Raw genomic sequence first — 15,195 nt, 5'->3', positions numbered from 1 at the left:
GTATTCTCCAAATAAATCTTGCCTTGATTAAAGAAAAAACTGTAATAAATGTTATGGATGCAGTTTATACAATAGTTACTTGTTGTTCTGTTTCTTAATTAACTGTCTAATAGTTCTTCTTGGACTCTACTTTTTGTATATTGTACAATTCTGTTGAAAATTTCATAATGTATTTTTTTTGATAAATAATAGAATTGTTGATAAATGTAGACTTAATTTGTTGATTTTGAAGGTAAGATAGTTCTTTGAAATTGATACTTTTGCAATTCTTATTTAACATTTTTCCTGGTGAGTACCAACATTACGCATTTAACACCAAATCTTGATATTAACATTTAGGGCTTCACAATATATTTACAGCAGCATTACCCCCTAAGCCTAATCAGCTTTTACAATAAACAATGAAAACAGAAAAAAATACAGAAACATAACACTATTTTTTTATTAGTCAGTGTAAATAAGTGGATATAAAGAAATGAATATATTACAGACGATCTGAAGGTGGCAACGAGTGTGGCATGGCGAGTCACTCCGCCCACCACCTAGCGCCGCGACGACAGCACAGTCAAACGCATTCGGAACCAGATAATTCAGCTGTGGATGCAAGTTCCTTGCAGAACTCTGTTACAGGTTACTGTCCTTTTCTTTATTCTCCCCTTTACATTGTATCACCCATGCAGAATAGGCAGAGGAAGCCTAATGCTAAGACATTCCGTTCCTCACTTTCCGCTGAATTCTGAAGTTATTGTGTTGAGTGGCGGAATTTTTGCGGAAAACGCCGCGCTTTGCCTCAATACCAGAGCGAAAAAATGTATATATTATTATTTTTCTCGAGTTGGAATCGAACCCACAATGCAACAGCAACAAGGGTTTACATGCTTATGCCCCTGCGACATAACTGGCCTAATTTTTTTTAGTTTTTTTTTAACATATTTTTTAATATTTAAAAATGTTTTGAAATGATTGTAAACTTGGGCTAATCACCCTAAAGCGCATTTTCCAAGACATTTAAATATAATTTTATAAGATCATAAATATCTAACGTCTTTTTGTTAACCTTATTATTATTCCATGGTTTTTAGACATATCTGACGTCTGCAATTCAGCTCAATTGTATTTAAATTACATTCCCCAAATGTTATTATTATCAACGTTCAACACTCCAAAGAAATATCTCGCGGGCGTGAAATTTTTCATTTAGCTCAAGCGTATTTTTTCATTAAACCGGAGAAGGGAAGTTGAACGTAAATGCTAAGTAATAAAAAGTTCCTAATGAACCGTGACTTTCGTTTAAAAACACAAAGAGCTGATAAAATCGATGTGAGGGGAAAAAATTATGACGATGTTTTTCCAATATTTTCCCTTTTTAAGTATTTTATTGAAGAGTAAGGTTTTTATACTGTGCTTGATAAACTGTGTGTATTTTACGTATGACTTACATATGAGCTAATTATTAAATGGCCATGTTTATTAGCTGTTTATTTAAATTTTAAAATAAAATTAAAAGTAAACTATAGTTTTTTTGGGCCTTTGTCGAATAAGTAAGGTAGTTAGAAAATATCTTGAATTATAAAGATATTCTGTTCATGACTATCCACTTCATTTTGAAAAGCAGTAAATTGTTTCATCAAAATCCGTGCAGCAGTTTTTATGTGAAAGTGAAATAAAACATCTATCCTATTCCTCCTATTTATTCCTATTTATTATATTAGTAGGATATTTAACTAATATTTATATATCCCAGGTCACCAATCAGGATGGGAGGCGACGGGTGGTGCGGCTGGTATCCCGGCGGGCAGGACGCGGGTAGCTGCACCACGCTCCTTGCTACTAGCTATGCACGAGTATACCAGTATTACAGATGAGCTGGAGACTGTATATGGATTGTTTTCACCGCCTCATACGCCAAGGTATCAATTGTGATAATTTGTTTGTTTAACATTTTTTTTAATGTTATAAATAAATTGTAACAAGCGTATAACAATTTCGACGTAGCTCTAAGAGAACGTATTGCTTAGTTGATCAGAGCGTTGGGACGGTTTCCAAAGAGGCGCAGGTTCAAATCCCGCGATGTTCAAGTTAATATACGTTTCCTTAATAAGTATGTGTTTGTTTTGATTTTTTTTCCTAAATAAAGTAGATTTTGATTATTGAGTTTGTGTTTAAAAAAATTTATTTAATTTTAAAGTGTTATATTAAAACAGACAAGTGAACTACATTACTCGTATATATGGACATTCACACAAATGCAAAGCTCAGCTTATACCTTGCGGACAGTACGTACTCAACATTGTATGTAAATGTGCTTACATATGTATGAAATGTGGTAGATGTTCTGAAATATAAATATTGGTATATTCAATACAGTGTTATCTATTTTGCCCTAGGAATATTATTTCTGAATATCAAATGTAATGGGATAAAAATATATAAAACTTTCGATGTTATATTTATTTAAAAACCTTCTGAAAAACTCTTAGAGGTGAGCTCTAATAAAATTCTTATACATTTGCAGTTTGCGTGTACTATAAAAACTTTTTGCTAGAATCACTCTTTTCTCCACTTTCCGCCTATTTAAAGTCAGAAAAAGAATCTAATGAGAGCTACAATGGCGTCAATTTATATTTTACTCATAAAGCAACTTGTTTGACTGAAATAAAATATGCATATTCTAATTATGAGATTCGAGTTCAAAATACTTACAAAACTCAAGTTGTTTGAAACGAAAGATGCCCTTAAATTATTAATTCCTTTCAATTATTATTAATTGGGTTTCATTAGCATTGCTCCAATATTTAGATTTGTTTAATAATATACTTCCTTCTTGACTTTAATGTAGGTACATGCTAGGTTGTTTTGATATTTTTAGCTTGTTTTTAACATCGTTGTAGACAAAAGAATTTTATTTAGAAGAAGATAACAAGAACGAGAAGGAAAAAATCATTTGAACTAATTAAGCCTTTAAAATTTCTATAAATATTTACTATACAAGATCATTGTTAAACACGGAATAAATCACAAACATTTTGGGGCATAAAAAATAAATATTTCTAATTCCAGCATTTCCTTTAAATTTAGCTAAAGAAGAAAAATAAATGTCAATGCTATTAAAAATAGGGAAAGATATAATCGCAGATAATTAGTATGTGAAATGTATACACAGTAACTATACCTACATTCATACAGCTTCACGCTAGTAAATGGGTACGGGGTGTTTTAACACTAGGTTCCTTTTGCTTACCCTACTAAGTGCGTGAAGCTGATTAAGTAAATAACATTACACAATCTTGTTTAATATTCATACAAGTTGACATTTTGGCACAAACACAAAAAAGTACACATTTTTGAAGAATTTATTGCTTTGGGAATTTGTATAATAAATCAAAAGCTAATGCAATAACAATGTCATGGAGCAGTTGAGCGAGCTACGTTTTGCTAACACTGCTGTGTGCGGGATACAGTGTGACGCTTAAAAAATATATATTTTCTTGATTTCGATAAAATTAAACCAAAAGGAATAATCCTTTTCTTTAAAATACATTCCAAACTATTAAAAATCCCATTTTTTTTAAATCTTTTCTTAACTGTTAATCTTATACTTTTTTATGTCATAGAACACCAATAGCAACACGTCTGCTATCCCCCGGAAGAGCTTCCTCACCATCAACGAGACGGCGGCATGCAAGTGAAATGTCCAACCCAGAATTCGCGCTTTTCATGGAAAAAGAACATTTACGAGGGGCCGAGGAGGACGATTATATTATTATGGAGAACCTTATACAACGTCGGTAAGTATAATGTATATATAATATCATCTGTCTGTCTCTGTGTTTTTTCTTTTGTATTTGTCTATTTTTTTTGTATTAAGTACTAACAAAGTCAAATTGACAAAAATTTAGTGACTCGAGTAGAGACTATATTAAAAAGAAATCTGAACTGGGATTTGAACCTACTAACTTCGCGTACAGTCAACAATGTTACAATAGCGAAATTGAAATTGTATTCAGAATTGATAGTACTATAACTCTAGTAGCTGTAGCTGTAGTAGGATACAGCGTAAAGTGAAAAAATATTTTTCTTTTTTTTTCGTTTGCTTAAACTTATTTATATTCTATTTAAAATATGTAAATAGCGAAAAAGCAACATATTTAATTAATTTTTGTACGTACAGTTTAGCTTAATTGCATATATAATTTAATATCGCTTTTCTGCGCCTATAAAGTTATTAGCAAATATTTATTATGCAGTATCTGATGTTTTGGGATCGATTCCCGCGTTGAGCAAATATCTTTTAAGTATTAGTCATTCTAAATGAGTAGTTTCATATAATATCAAGGCATAATACTTTTTTTTATCAATATTTCTAATAACTATTATATGTAAGTTAACTAAATAATTGTATCAGTTGAAATGCACCCATCACTTACTACTTACTAACACGACTGGCACCAGAGCTACATATATTTTTAGAATTATAGAATATAATTATAATTTGAATATGTATGAAAATTCTAAATATGAATTTAAACTATAATTCTAAATGATGTCACTTGTTTATTTTTTATATGCTTTACTAACTCAACAACAAAAAGTGTAAAAGTTACACACAGTTATATTTTATATTCATGCTATATAAATATGTATAACATGTGCAATAACTCCTTAATTATAACACACACACACACATTATTAACAAAATGACACTACGAGTACATAACAGTAAAAACAATACATGGGGGCAATTCTCAACTGTAGCCTAGAAATGGAGTCTGTCCTGGCCAGATACGAGGAGGACGGCGAGGGTGAGGGCGAGGCGGAGGGGGGAGTGAGCGGCGTCAGCATCAGCGTGTGCGTCAACACCAGCGCTGAGGACACGCCGCAGACTACGCTGTTGACTGTTAGTGATAGGCGGCTGCCGCATCAGAGGTTTGTGTGGAAATATGAATTATATAGGAAGTAGTTTTATTGTTGTGGTTTGTTATTTTGTTAGTATACAGTACGGTTGACGAGTCGTGGTCGTGTAAAATTTTTCTCGGAAGGAAGTGAAAATATAAGAAAGTAAAAAATTTATCCTGAAATCAAAGCTGCGCAACAATCTACAGCTAACTTCAGGGCGGCCACGACTGGTTGGCTGGCTGGACGAAATTTGCTGGATAGTGGAGAATTGAGTGCCTTGACACTGAGTTATCGTACCATAAACAAAATATGCGTAAAGGTAAAAAAGAATAAAAGGCTCTTTTATCGCTTTTAAATTTTATTAATATTATTTCTTTAACATGTTGCCTAATCTTACGACGTCAATTAAGCTAATAACAATAATATATAACAGGCACTCGCTGAGAAGATCTTCTGCAATCGACAGTCGCGAGCTACCGTCGCCATTACAGCCACTGCTAGGCGATGATGCTTGTGGAGAAGTATTATTACCAGTGCCGAGACAGCCAAGCGGTAACATTTTCTTATATATTTTTTATATTTATGTTTTTCATGGATAAAGAGAATCAAATGACTTAGATACTTTAGAATGATTTCAGCGTTTTATATGTTTCTAAATATTTTTTAATTTTGTTCTAGTATTTAAATATAAACTTAATATTGAATAATTTAAATCTTTGATAAAATTATGAAAAACAAAATAAAATAGAGATTATATCACCAGTAGTAATATCATGATTATTTCTATTAAAAATTTGTTGTTCTTTTGTTTCAAAATTTAAAAAATTATTTTACCAATACATAAAGGCCTAATATATCTAATATTGAAAAAATGCCGTAATATGTAAAACTATTTTTTGTAGGACCCATAAAAAAAAATAGGCCACCCAATAAAATAAGCGTGACTTGTGTTGTATCTCACATTCAAACGGAGACAACAAAGGATACGTTTATAAATATTCAATACACGATCGACCCTTTTTGGACAGATTTCAGTATTTTCTTGTGAAAGCCCCCGGAAAATACCGTTTGCTTGTAAACATTGACACAGTCCCAGGGATGTGGTGGTATCATTATATTTTGCTTTTCGATCCCTTTTATGGGGTTTAGGGAATTGCAGTTAGGGTCACTCATTGTTACCCCAAATACCATACATAAAATTACTAAAAAAATCTTTTTACAGTTTTTTTAGGCAGTACATTTATTATCTTAAGAGACCAAATGAGAGTTCTTTGGTGGGTACGTATCAAATACTTATTAAATATTATTTTGGAAACGACAAAAAAAAACAGTATTCTAAATTTAATCAATCATTTCCTAGTTAGATTTTACCTTTTCGTGCTTTTTAAATTCACAATGTCAAAATATCACAATAATACATCATTTTCTTTTTCCTTTTAAGCATACAATTATAGATCTCGCAAATTGCATCTTATTTGAGTCTCAAGAGATCTTGTTAGTTGAAGAGCCTTTACTTTTATAACAGTAATGAACTTTACATTGTTACTTTTATTTATTTTACAAAGGAAATAGATTTGAATTAACTATTACATATCAGCAAAACAGATATTCTTTATAATATTATAAAGCTGATGAGTTTGATTCGTTGAACGTAATATTCTCAGTAACTACTGATTCGATTTTGAATTTATTTTTGTGTTTTAGTCCATTTTTCGAGTAAGACTTTATACAGGATGTATTGTAAAACATAAAGTATTCCGTGCTTGGATATACACAGCTCTTAGTTTTATCTTAGTCCCTCTGACCACGGGACTTGTGCCTTCAGAGAAGAAAAGAGAGAACTTATAGTTAAATTAAAGAAAAAAAATAGAAAAATCCAAACTAAATCCAAATCTTGACCGGTTTCTTTATTGCTGCATGTTTTTCAAAAATGTCTTATATACAAAAAATAAACTTCGTTAAGAGCATTTCTTTCCCTCTCATCCTAAAGTTAAGACTATGTAAAATAATATTACAAGGTAATCTCCCGAGCAAGGCTGAAGTGACCCAAATAATTTACTTTCGCTATTTGGGGATCTTCCGACGACAACGTACCTAATAGGTGGGAAAGCTGTTACGAGGAAAACTTTCGTATCCCGGATTTTGTTCGTATCCCAAAGATATTTTTGTTAGTAATTTGCTTCTGGTGATTTTATTAAAATTGTTATTACAGAAAATAGAAATTGGGTTGGAAAAACTTCGAAATTGACCTGCACATTATATTGTTTTAAATTTTGCAACATTGATTATAGCAGTAGCTCTTGTTTTCTTTTCATTTTATAAGAGAAAAAATATTATTATTAATTCGTCGTGAAAAACGACTGATTAGTTGAACGTTTTCTTTATCTAAATTAACTAAAAACAGATCTCTGTCTATAATTCCGTGTGTCCACCTGGTTGGAAGGCGGCCTGTACTCCTTTTGCGGAGACGTGGTCGCCATTCGAGGACCTACCCACCCAGGATCTTATCAATAAAACTTACTAATAGCAATAATATAATTATGTGTATCTATTCCTCCCAGGAGACACAAACGCCTCAAGCGAACTCTCCCTATCACACATGGTGAGCGAGAACCTGCCGCCGCGCCCCTCCATCGTGCTGGACTCCTCGCAACTGCCGCGCCAGCGCTCCGCCGAGCACGCGCCTCCCGCCGCGCCCACACCGCCCTCGCGACCTGAGACCATGTGCTAGTGAGTACGAGAGATTAGGAGACTGGGATAGCTTAAGTTCGGTAGGGTAGGCAAAGGGAACGTTCCCATTAAGATACTGTTCGCCACTTTTCACTGAATTCTGGAGACATTGCGTGTTTAACGCTGTACTTTGCCTCCTTGCCGGAGCTTTTTTTTTTTTTTTTTTTTTTTAACAGCTACATCCACGGGCGCATAGTTGCCCGTGCCTTTTTTTATTTTATGAAAGTTATTTTTATGTGGCGTACTTAATTTTGGGACAATTTAAACTGTACTTATATCTAGAGCTTTTACTAGAGGGGTTGGATGAAACCCCTACCGACATTTTTTTTTTTTTTTTTTTTTTTTGTTTTTTTTTTTAATTTTATTAACATACTAGCGACCCCCTTGCGGCTTCGCCCGCTTTTACTACTGGATTATTCATATAATGTATGTTTGCAAAGCACTTAAGATAATGTGAAAATTAATTAAACCCTAATGCAACCCGCATTTTCGTAGTTTCAATAAGGATTTTCCAATTGTTTTACACAGCAAGGTTTTTTTAGTAGGTACCGTAATTTTAAATCTGTGCTACTAATCTTTTCAAGTACTTATTAAAATATATTTAAATGACTATTTTTAAACGGAAGAAATTATAAACAAAAGCCTACCTACTAATAACTACTACAAAAAATATATCGCGCTGAAATAATACATTCAACTCGAATTATCCAATACGTGCAAACGCATCTAAATCTTCGTTGCTATAAAGGCAGGCGGGTTTTTTTTTGCTTGTCCCTGATGAAAAGCAAGCACTAAGTGGCTTATTGGAAAATTAAATAGAATGCATCGGCCGGGAATCGAACCCGGGCCGCCCGCGTGGCAGGCGAGCATTCTACCACTGAACCACCGATGCATGTAAGGCAGGCGGGCGCGGCGGACGCATGGCGAGTGGCGAGCCGTTTCGCAGCAAGGATTTTTTGATATTGTAACAACTTCTAAAGTACTTATTAAAATGAAAAACAGTAAAAGACAGTTTTGATCTACATGAAATGGCCAACGTAACTAATATACTTATTTATATGCTGAGAGTAAGGGATAAGTGAAACTTGAGTAACATACAGCTGATGTGTCAACGCCGGGAGGTGTCAACAATTAAATGCGTTTTTCTCTAAAAATATTCGCAATTTTGAAATTGTGTAAAAAGCAAATTTTATCTTCGTTTAACGTAGAAAATTAATAAAGTATTTTAAAGGATAAGGATTAATACCATTATGGAAAAATATCCCTCACAATAAAAAATATATTGAAATTATTATTTTTAGACAGAAAAATGATCACTACACGTTATCCTTAAAAGATAAAAATATGCTCTCGCGAACTTTTTTGTAGATCTTATTAAGAGGAACAATACTCCAGTACATTTTTTTCATGTAGTACTTACCATTAAAGCAGCGCATGCGCGAAAGTGTCTCAACGGGTAGGAGTTTATTCATATTTATCGTATTTATGTTAATTTACATAAGAATGTACAAATAATAAACTATATATAAACCTTCTACGAAAAATACTCGACCTAATGGTGAAAACCGCAATAAAATCCGTTGGGTGGTTTAGAAGAAGAAGAGTTAGAAACAACAGACAGACACGAAAACCGACTTTGTTTTATAAGATATAGGATATAACTTATTTTATATAATTACTTTATACATGTAAAGAACACCTTCGCCTATTAGATTTGGCCTGGCTCATGCAGAACGCCTTGCCGGAGCTTGCAAATGAAAATATTAAATATTTCATTTCCATGAGTGGGAATCGAACCCACAACATGTCGACCATACCACACCCACAATGGCATAGATGGTAACACAGACTTTCTTTTAAAGATTTTACATTTAATGGACAAAGTTTAGAAAACCTAACTAACTTAAAGCCTGCCACAGCTCGACGATCATACTATGCGAAACTGCGAAAACAAGTTAAATGTACCCAACTTCGTTCAGATTGTTACTCGAAAATGCTGATGCTGTTTTATTAAAATATTTACAGTACATATTTATGCAATTAACAAAAGTAAACTTCCTCTTTCAGATAACTGCATCGCATCGATCCCAGTACTGAATGAGTGAGATAGTTATACGTACGTATAAAGAGACGAGGGAGTTACCTACAAATATGAAAATCAATGAATATAATTTAAATTATAATATTTATACCAAAAAATATTACCTAATTTAAAAAGTCACATTAAAAGTGAATACCGTTTTAGAGATTCCTAATAATAAAATATGTTAGACTGCATAATAAAAGAAAATTTTATATGAAACCAATTAGTTAGCATATAATTGTTATAGACAGAATTTAATTAGTTACATTGTTTTAAAGGAACAACTTCTCCCATTACGAAGACCGTTTCGAAACCCCTTTACCAAATGAAACCTTATAACGCATCTCTGCGAAAATATTTATATATACAGATTTATTATTTAAAATTATTACGAGAAAAATAATATTTATAAATATATTATTGAAGAAATAAGTTATTATTCTATTATATTTAGTGTAATGGAAGGGAACTTAACACGCGTTTGGGAATTGCGGTTGGTAGCCGTCAACGTGACAGCTGTCACTTGTACAGAAATCGTTTATTGTGGGAAGAACAAAATATCTTAGAGAATCGACATTTCCAAGCATATTATTATTAAATTGTTTATATGAGAACTGCTTGTATCTGGTAACAATTATTGCACGGACCAAATGTAATAATTAATAATTGGAAATCTGACTTCATTTTACTCATTTAGCTTCCGACAACGATATTTTTATCTTTATCAACGTTATTCAAATCAGTCAATTTACATACAAATTAAATTAGCAATTTAGAGTTTTAAGGGTCGGACTTAATGTTGCCTGATAAGTTTAAAGAACGCCCTTTCCTTGCTGGAATGAATGCGTTCCAGATATCTCGATTAATTTAACAGGAACTTATCAGAAGAAGAAGAAGAAACATTATCTAAGAATGATGATCTTTTGTATATCTTATTGAAAAACTGTTTAATATTGATATTAGACTGACATTTATTGAAATATGTATATATTATCTATTACATAACACGCATAGAACATATGTAAGCTAATTATATCTTAGTAAATCAAAGAATATACAAGATAATATCGTTTATTAATGCTATTATAAATCATATTGACATAATATATATTTACGTACAACGAATGGTAGAAAGCAAACTGAGTGATCAGTTTTTTTATTAAAATAAACATAGACATAAATCTCTCAAAATGGCGGACGCGTTTGATGTCAAGCGAAATATGAATTATTATCTGTGCTCACGTTTTAAAGGAAATTGGTAAACGAATTGTTGATATTTTTTTCAAATGGAAATTACAATATTTAAGATCGTATGTATAATAAAAAGGTTATTCCGGGAATAGAAGTAATAGAAAAACATTAAAATATTTAAAAATAAAAAGCTTTTTTTTTTCAAATATATTTTTTTATATTATTTTGTTTATGATTAATTTATGTAGCGATTATGTAGCGTTTCTCTATATAACGGTCTATTTTTCAGTTTTTTAGATTACATATTTAATACTATTTACATTTCGAGATATTTTTCTCTTTGGATCTTCTTTACATATATCTTAACAATTAAATAACCAATAACATTTTTTTATTCTAATATTTCCTAATTATCCTTACTAAAAGATTTATATCGTTTATAAAGGTGATACTTTGTTTGACATCAAACCCACTTTAAAACGTTGTACAACTCGAGAACTAATTAACTATTGAAAGAACTGTCTTTTATCTTGAAAATGCTTTTAAATTCTTGTACAGAATAGAATATTCTAGACAATGACAATACAACGTTTAGTGCTCATGGTGTAAATAATCAAAGTAGGTATGAATAATAATCGAAACTAAAGTTAGATAAGAAAAGTACGACTTTTACGTAAACTATCGAACTACCAAATAGCTATATTAATTAAAAAATAAAATGAAGTATTTTCTTTTTCATGAATGCATCAAAAGTTTCCTTACTAATTTAACTAAAACTAAGTACCATAACGTCTGCCATAACTTCTGTCGATAGCTTACGTAAAGAATATCAAAGTCATTTTAGCGTATAAGAAATCTATGCTATGTGTCGAACTGTCCCTTAGGCTGTATATAATTGGATTCTTGAGATATTACATTTTTTAATCTATGACTTAAGATTGTCTATTAAAGCTTTTAAAATTTAGCACTTTTTCTAAAATCTTATATTGTATTTAATGTAATGTACTTAATTCTTTACACTCTACATATCGGATAATCTGTACAGATTATAAATATAGTGCAATTCTTTCTATACATAATCATGTTGTAGCTGTCGCTGAGACATTTAATTATAAAAATATTTATATATTATAATCTATGTATATTTACTGTATCTAACGAAATAAATGATTATTTTATTTCGTAACGTGCACAATATGTTGGTTGTAAAACGGATACTTAACAAACCACAGTCCGCGAGGCGTAAGGTGAGCTTTGCATGTGTGAGCGCACACACATGCATATAGAATACGTGTATATTTCACTGGATTTGTTTAAATCTTAATATATATATTTTTGTTTTATGACTAATAATATTTTTTTGAGTCCTTTTGTCTCTACTTTTGGTGGTCGGCCAAATGTAAAGCTCAGCTTACGCCTCGCGGACTGTATCTTTAGTTAGCATAATTTTTCTTTTTTTTTCATTACGTTAATTAAATATCATCGGCAATGTTTACTTAAATTGAATGGTAGACCGACATTTTAACCAATTTTTTTATCATCTTGACGATCCCTTAATAAAACTAAGAATTGCTGTACTTATTTAAGGCTCTTACTTTTAATTTTCGGATATCGAAAATATACACAATTTCATATTTATTTTTCTTCAATAAAAAAGTTTCATCACTATGTGTTCAATTATACCAAATACTTAGTGCAAAAATCACGCGCAAACCAAACGATTAATATCTTTCCATATGCGCATTTAAACGCAGTTACTTTTTGACCTTTTCAATTGAATTGACCAACATTCAAATAAAATACAAAATCTATGTAAAACATTTTTTGATTTATTTTCAATGATGTTATAAAATAAAAATAATATTTTTAAAAATCAATTTCGTGCAAATAACTTAATTTTTAATTAACTATTAAATTTTTAAACTAATTTATATTAAAAATAAAATATTACTATTATTTAATTATTTTAAACTTCAATGCAATAATTAGTTCTAGTCTGAATGACGAAATATATGTATGTATGTCTTTTTCAATTTTACTTAGTTCATGCATTACTCTGAAAATATATAAGATATAAAAGTAGATTTGTTAAATAAATGTAAATATGTGAATGTTTAATAATTGAAAATGTTTTATACCGAGTAAAGAGTGTGTGAGAATTCTCACTGTCTCCATTTGTAACTTCTTTGAGATTGAGGGGTAACGGATATAAAATAATTAAAACTAAGTATAATAATTGTTATTAATTAATATTATTTTCTTGTTTATCACTTAGCAATATATATAATATTACTAAAAAATCTTTTTTTTTTTCGTTTTAAATATAATTTAATCTGTATTCACTTAAAATATAAGGTACATGCCTCGTAGATATAAAAAAAATAACACAAATACATTATTAAACATGAACTATATACGTCAAAAACGGTATTTTGTTCTGAAAAATTGAAATCCACTAATGTATGTAACTGTGTCAAAATCTTCTTGCCCAAACTTTATTAATGAGAATAGTTTAAATAAAGAGTTTGTGTTATTTCTTTATATTAATAATTGTGAATCTAATGTAACGTTACCCTGAAACCAAGTAATGTTGTGAAAATGCTATAGAAAACAAGTAAAACAGTATATTTATAAATTTTGAATCGATTTGCTTTTAGCACAATATTTATATATACATATTATGTATAAGGTGTTTCTCTCCTTATTGGGGTTCCTTGATAGAGCTATCTTCAGAGTGGCAGTTCTCGTGTTATGGATTGTGCGATGATACAATAAATATATTTGTGATAAGCATGTATTTTTATTTGAATTCTTTTAAAATATTATCACCTTTATTGCAATACGCTGGTACTCTACTCTAAGTATAGAGTTTGCGCTACGACGACCTCGTATTCTTTGGTATACTTAATTTTATTAAAGTAGAAAATACCAAATATTACTAAACTGAAAAAACAACCAACCATTAAATATATATAAAACAAATTACTTAATTAAGAACCTTTTACAAATAAAATTAAAATAAACAAAAACTAAAACAACATTGCAAATAAGCTTTTAAAAGCTACTTTGAATGATCAAATAGTATAAGAGGTTAGGTAAGGACTAAGGAGCTCTCGTCAAAAGGAATAAACACGTAGCTGGGGGCACTTACAGCGAATTGTCCGGACGACGGTCACCCATTCCATTTATTGCTAAGCTGTCAGTGTAGTCCAGGGACCGGTGGCTCAATTTAAAATTTATATTTAAATCGCACCGCTATTTTTGAGCTTAGTGTAATGAATTATTATTTATACATATTTTTATTTTTACGCTCTGGTAACACAGCAAATCGTAGTGCTGAGTGTTGCCAGTACACGCAATACTTTAATAATTCGGCGAAAAGTAGGGAACAGAGTGTATTAACACTAGGTTCCCTTCACGTGAACCTAGTGTTAAGACAGTCTGTTAAAATAAAAAAAAAGCAATAATGAACATAGAAATCAATCAATCAAAACATAGAAAATCGACGTATGACACACAAATAAATATTATGCACATATTTGCTATAATTACCAAAGTAGAATAATGGATTTATATCATATTTTTCTTAACCAACCTAATATTATCTTACAATCAAATTAGTTATTTGAATTATTCTGATCAAAATCATTTATTGTATGTGAAAGTGTATTTAAAATTTAAACATTACAATTAAATAAGATTTCGAAAAAAGTATTGGTATAGTAATAAAATTAGAATTCATGTCTTGGTCTATTATAAAAATAAAAGCCTCTACTTCATTTCCTAGTGAAGTGCACAATAAAAAGTCACCACTCCGTCCTTCATAACAAGATTGATACGTACTAGAGTTGCTCGATACTTATGAAATTTCTCATGTACAAATTCAAAATATTCTCTATTCATATAGACGGAGAAATAGACGGAATAGAAGATATAAGCACTTTTGAATCGTTGAATGAACATTTAAACAAAAAAGCTACCATCGGTTCGGAAGGCAGTTCTGCTGAGAAGAGCCGGCAAGAAACTCAACAGTTCCTCTTTTCAAAGTCAGTGGTACAATATATTATTTAAGCTGGCAGCTATCCTGCATTATTACATTAATTCCATACATGCATATCCTCTAAATATTCTTGAAGAGTGAAATAAACTTTACTTTACTTTACAGATACTTTAAATTTTGGTAGTGGCAAACTTAGAATATATATATAAAAAAAAATAACTTAAAAAAAGAACACTGTTCATAATGAAAGAAAAATATATTTTTTATGCAAAAACAAGTATAAAGATATAAAAAG

At 30.8% G+C, this 15,195-nt stretch overlaps 1 protein-coding gene across 6 annotated transcripts in view; it reads left to right on the top strand.

Annotated features, from left to right (window-relative positions):
- Trpm (transient receptor potential cation channel, subfamily M) overlaps positions 1 to 13,690 on the top strand; it is a 177,345-nt gene extending 163,655 nt beyond the window's left edge. For 3 of the 6 annotated variants that reach the window (XM_085197314.1, XM_085197316.1, XM_085197311.1), the window contains 7 exons: positions 491 to 630; positions 1,745 to 1,910; positions 3,615 to 3,788; positions 4,756 to 4,926; positions 5,330 to 5,448; positions 7,458 to 7,626; positions 9,694 to 13,690. In XM_085197314.1, coding sequence (XP_085053440.1) covers positions 491 to 630; positions 1,745 to 1,910; positions 3,615 to 3,788; positions 4,756 to 4,926; positions 5,330 to 5,448; positions 7,458 to 7,626; position 9,694 — 940 coding nt within the window. In that variant the 3' untranslated portion in view covers positions 9,695 to 13,690. Of the gene's footprint in view, positions 1 to 490; positions 631 to 1,744; positions 1,911 to 3,614; positions 3,789 to 4,755; positions 4,927 to 5,329; positions 5,449 to 7,457; positions 7,628 to 9,693 lie in introns of those variants that run through there. The other 3 variants (XM_085197312.1, XM_085197315.1, XM_085197313.1) reach the window with 3 other exon arrangements.
- Positions 13,691 to 15,195: the final 1,505 nt, after the last annotated feature.

The sequence above is a fragment of the Heliconius melpomene genome, chromosome 14 (assembly GCF_056956725.1).
Source record: "Heliconius melpomene rosina isolate 202511_hmr_F chromosome 14, ASM5695672v1, whole genome shotgun sequence".
Classification (NCBI taxonomy): domain Eukaryota; kingdom Metazoa; phylum Arthropoda; class Insecta; order Lepidoptera; family Nymphalidae; genus Heliconius; species Heliconius melpomene.
The sequence above is the reverse complement of the archived record's forward strand: the minus strand, read 5'-3'. Positions and strand labels throughout refer to the sequence as shown.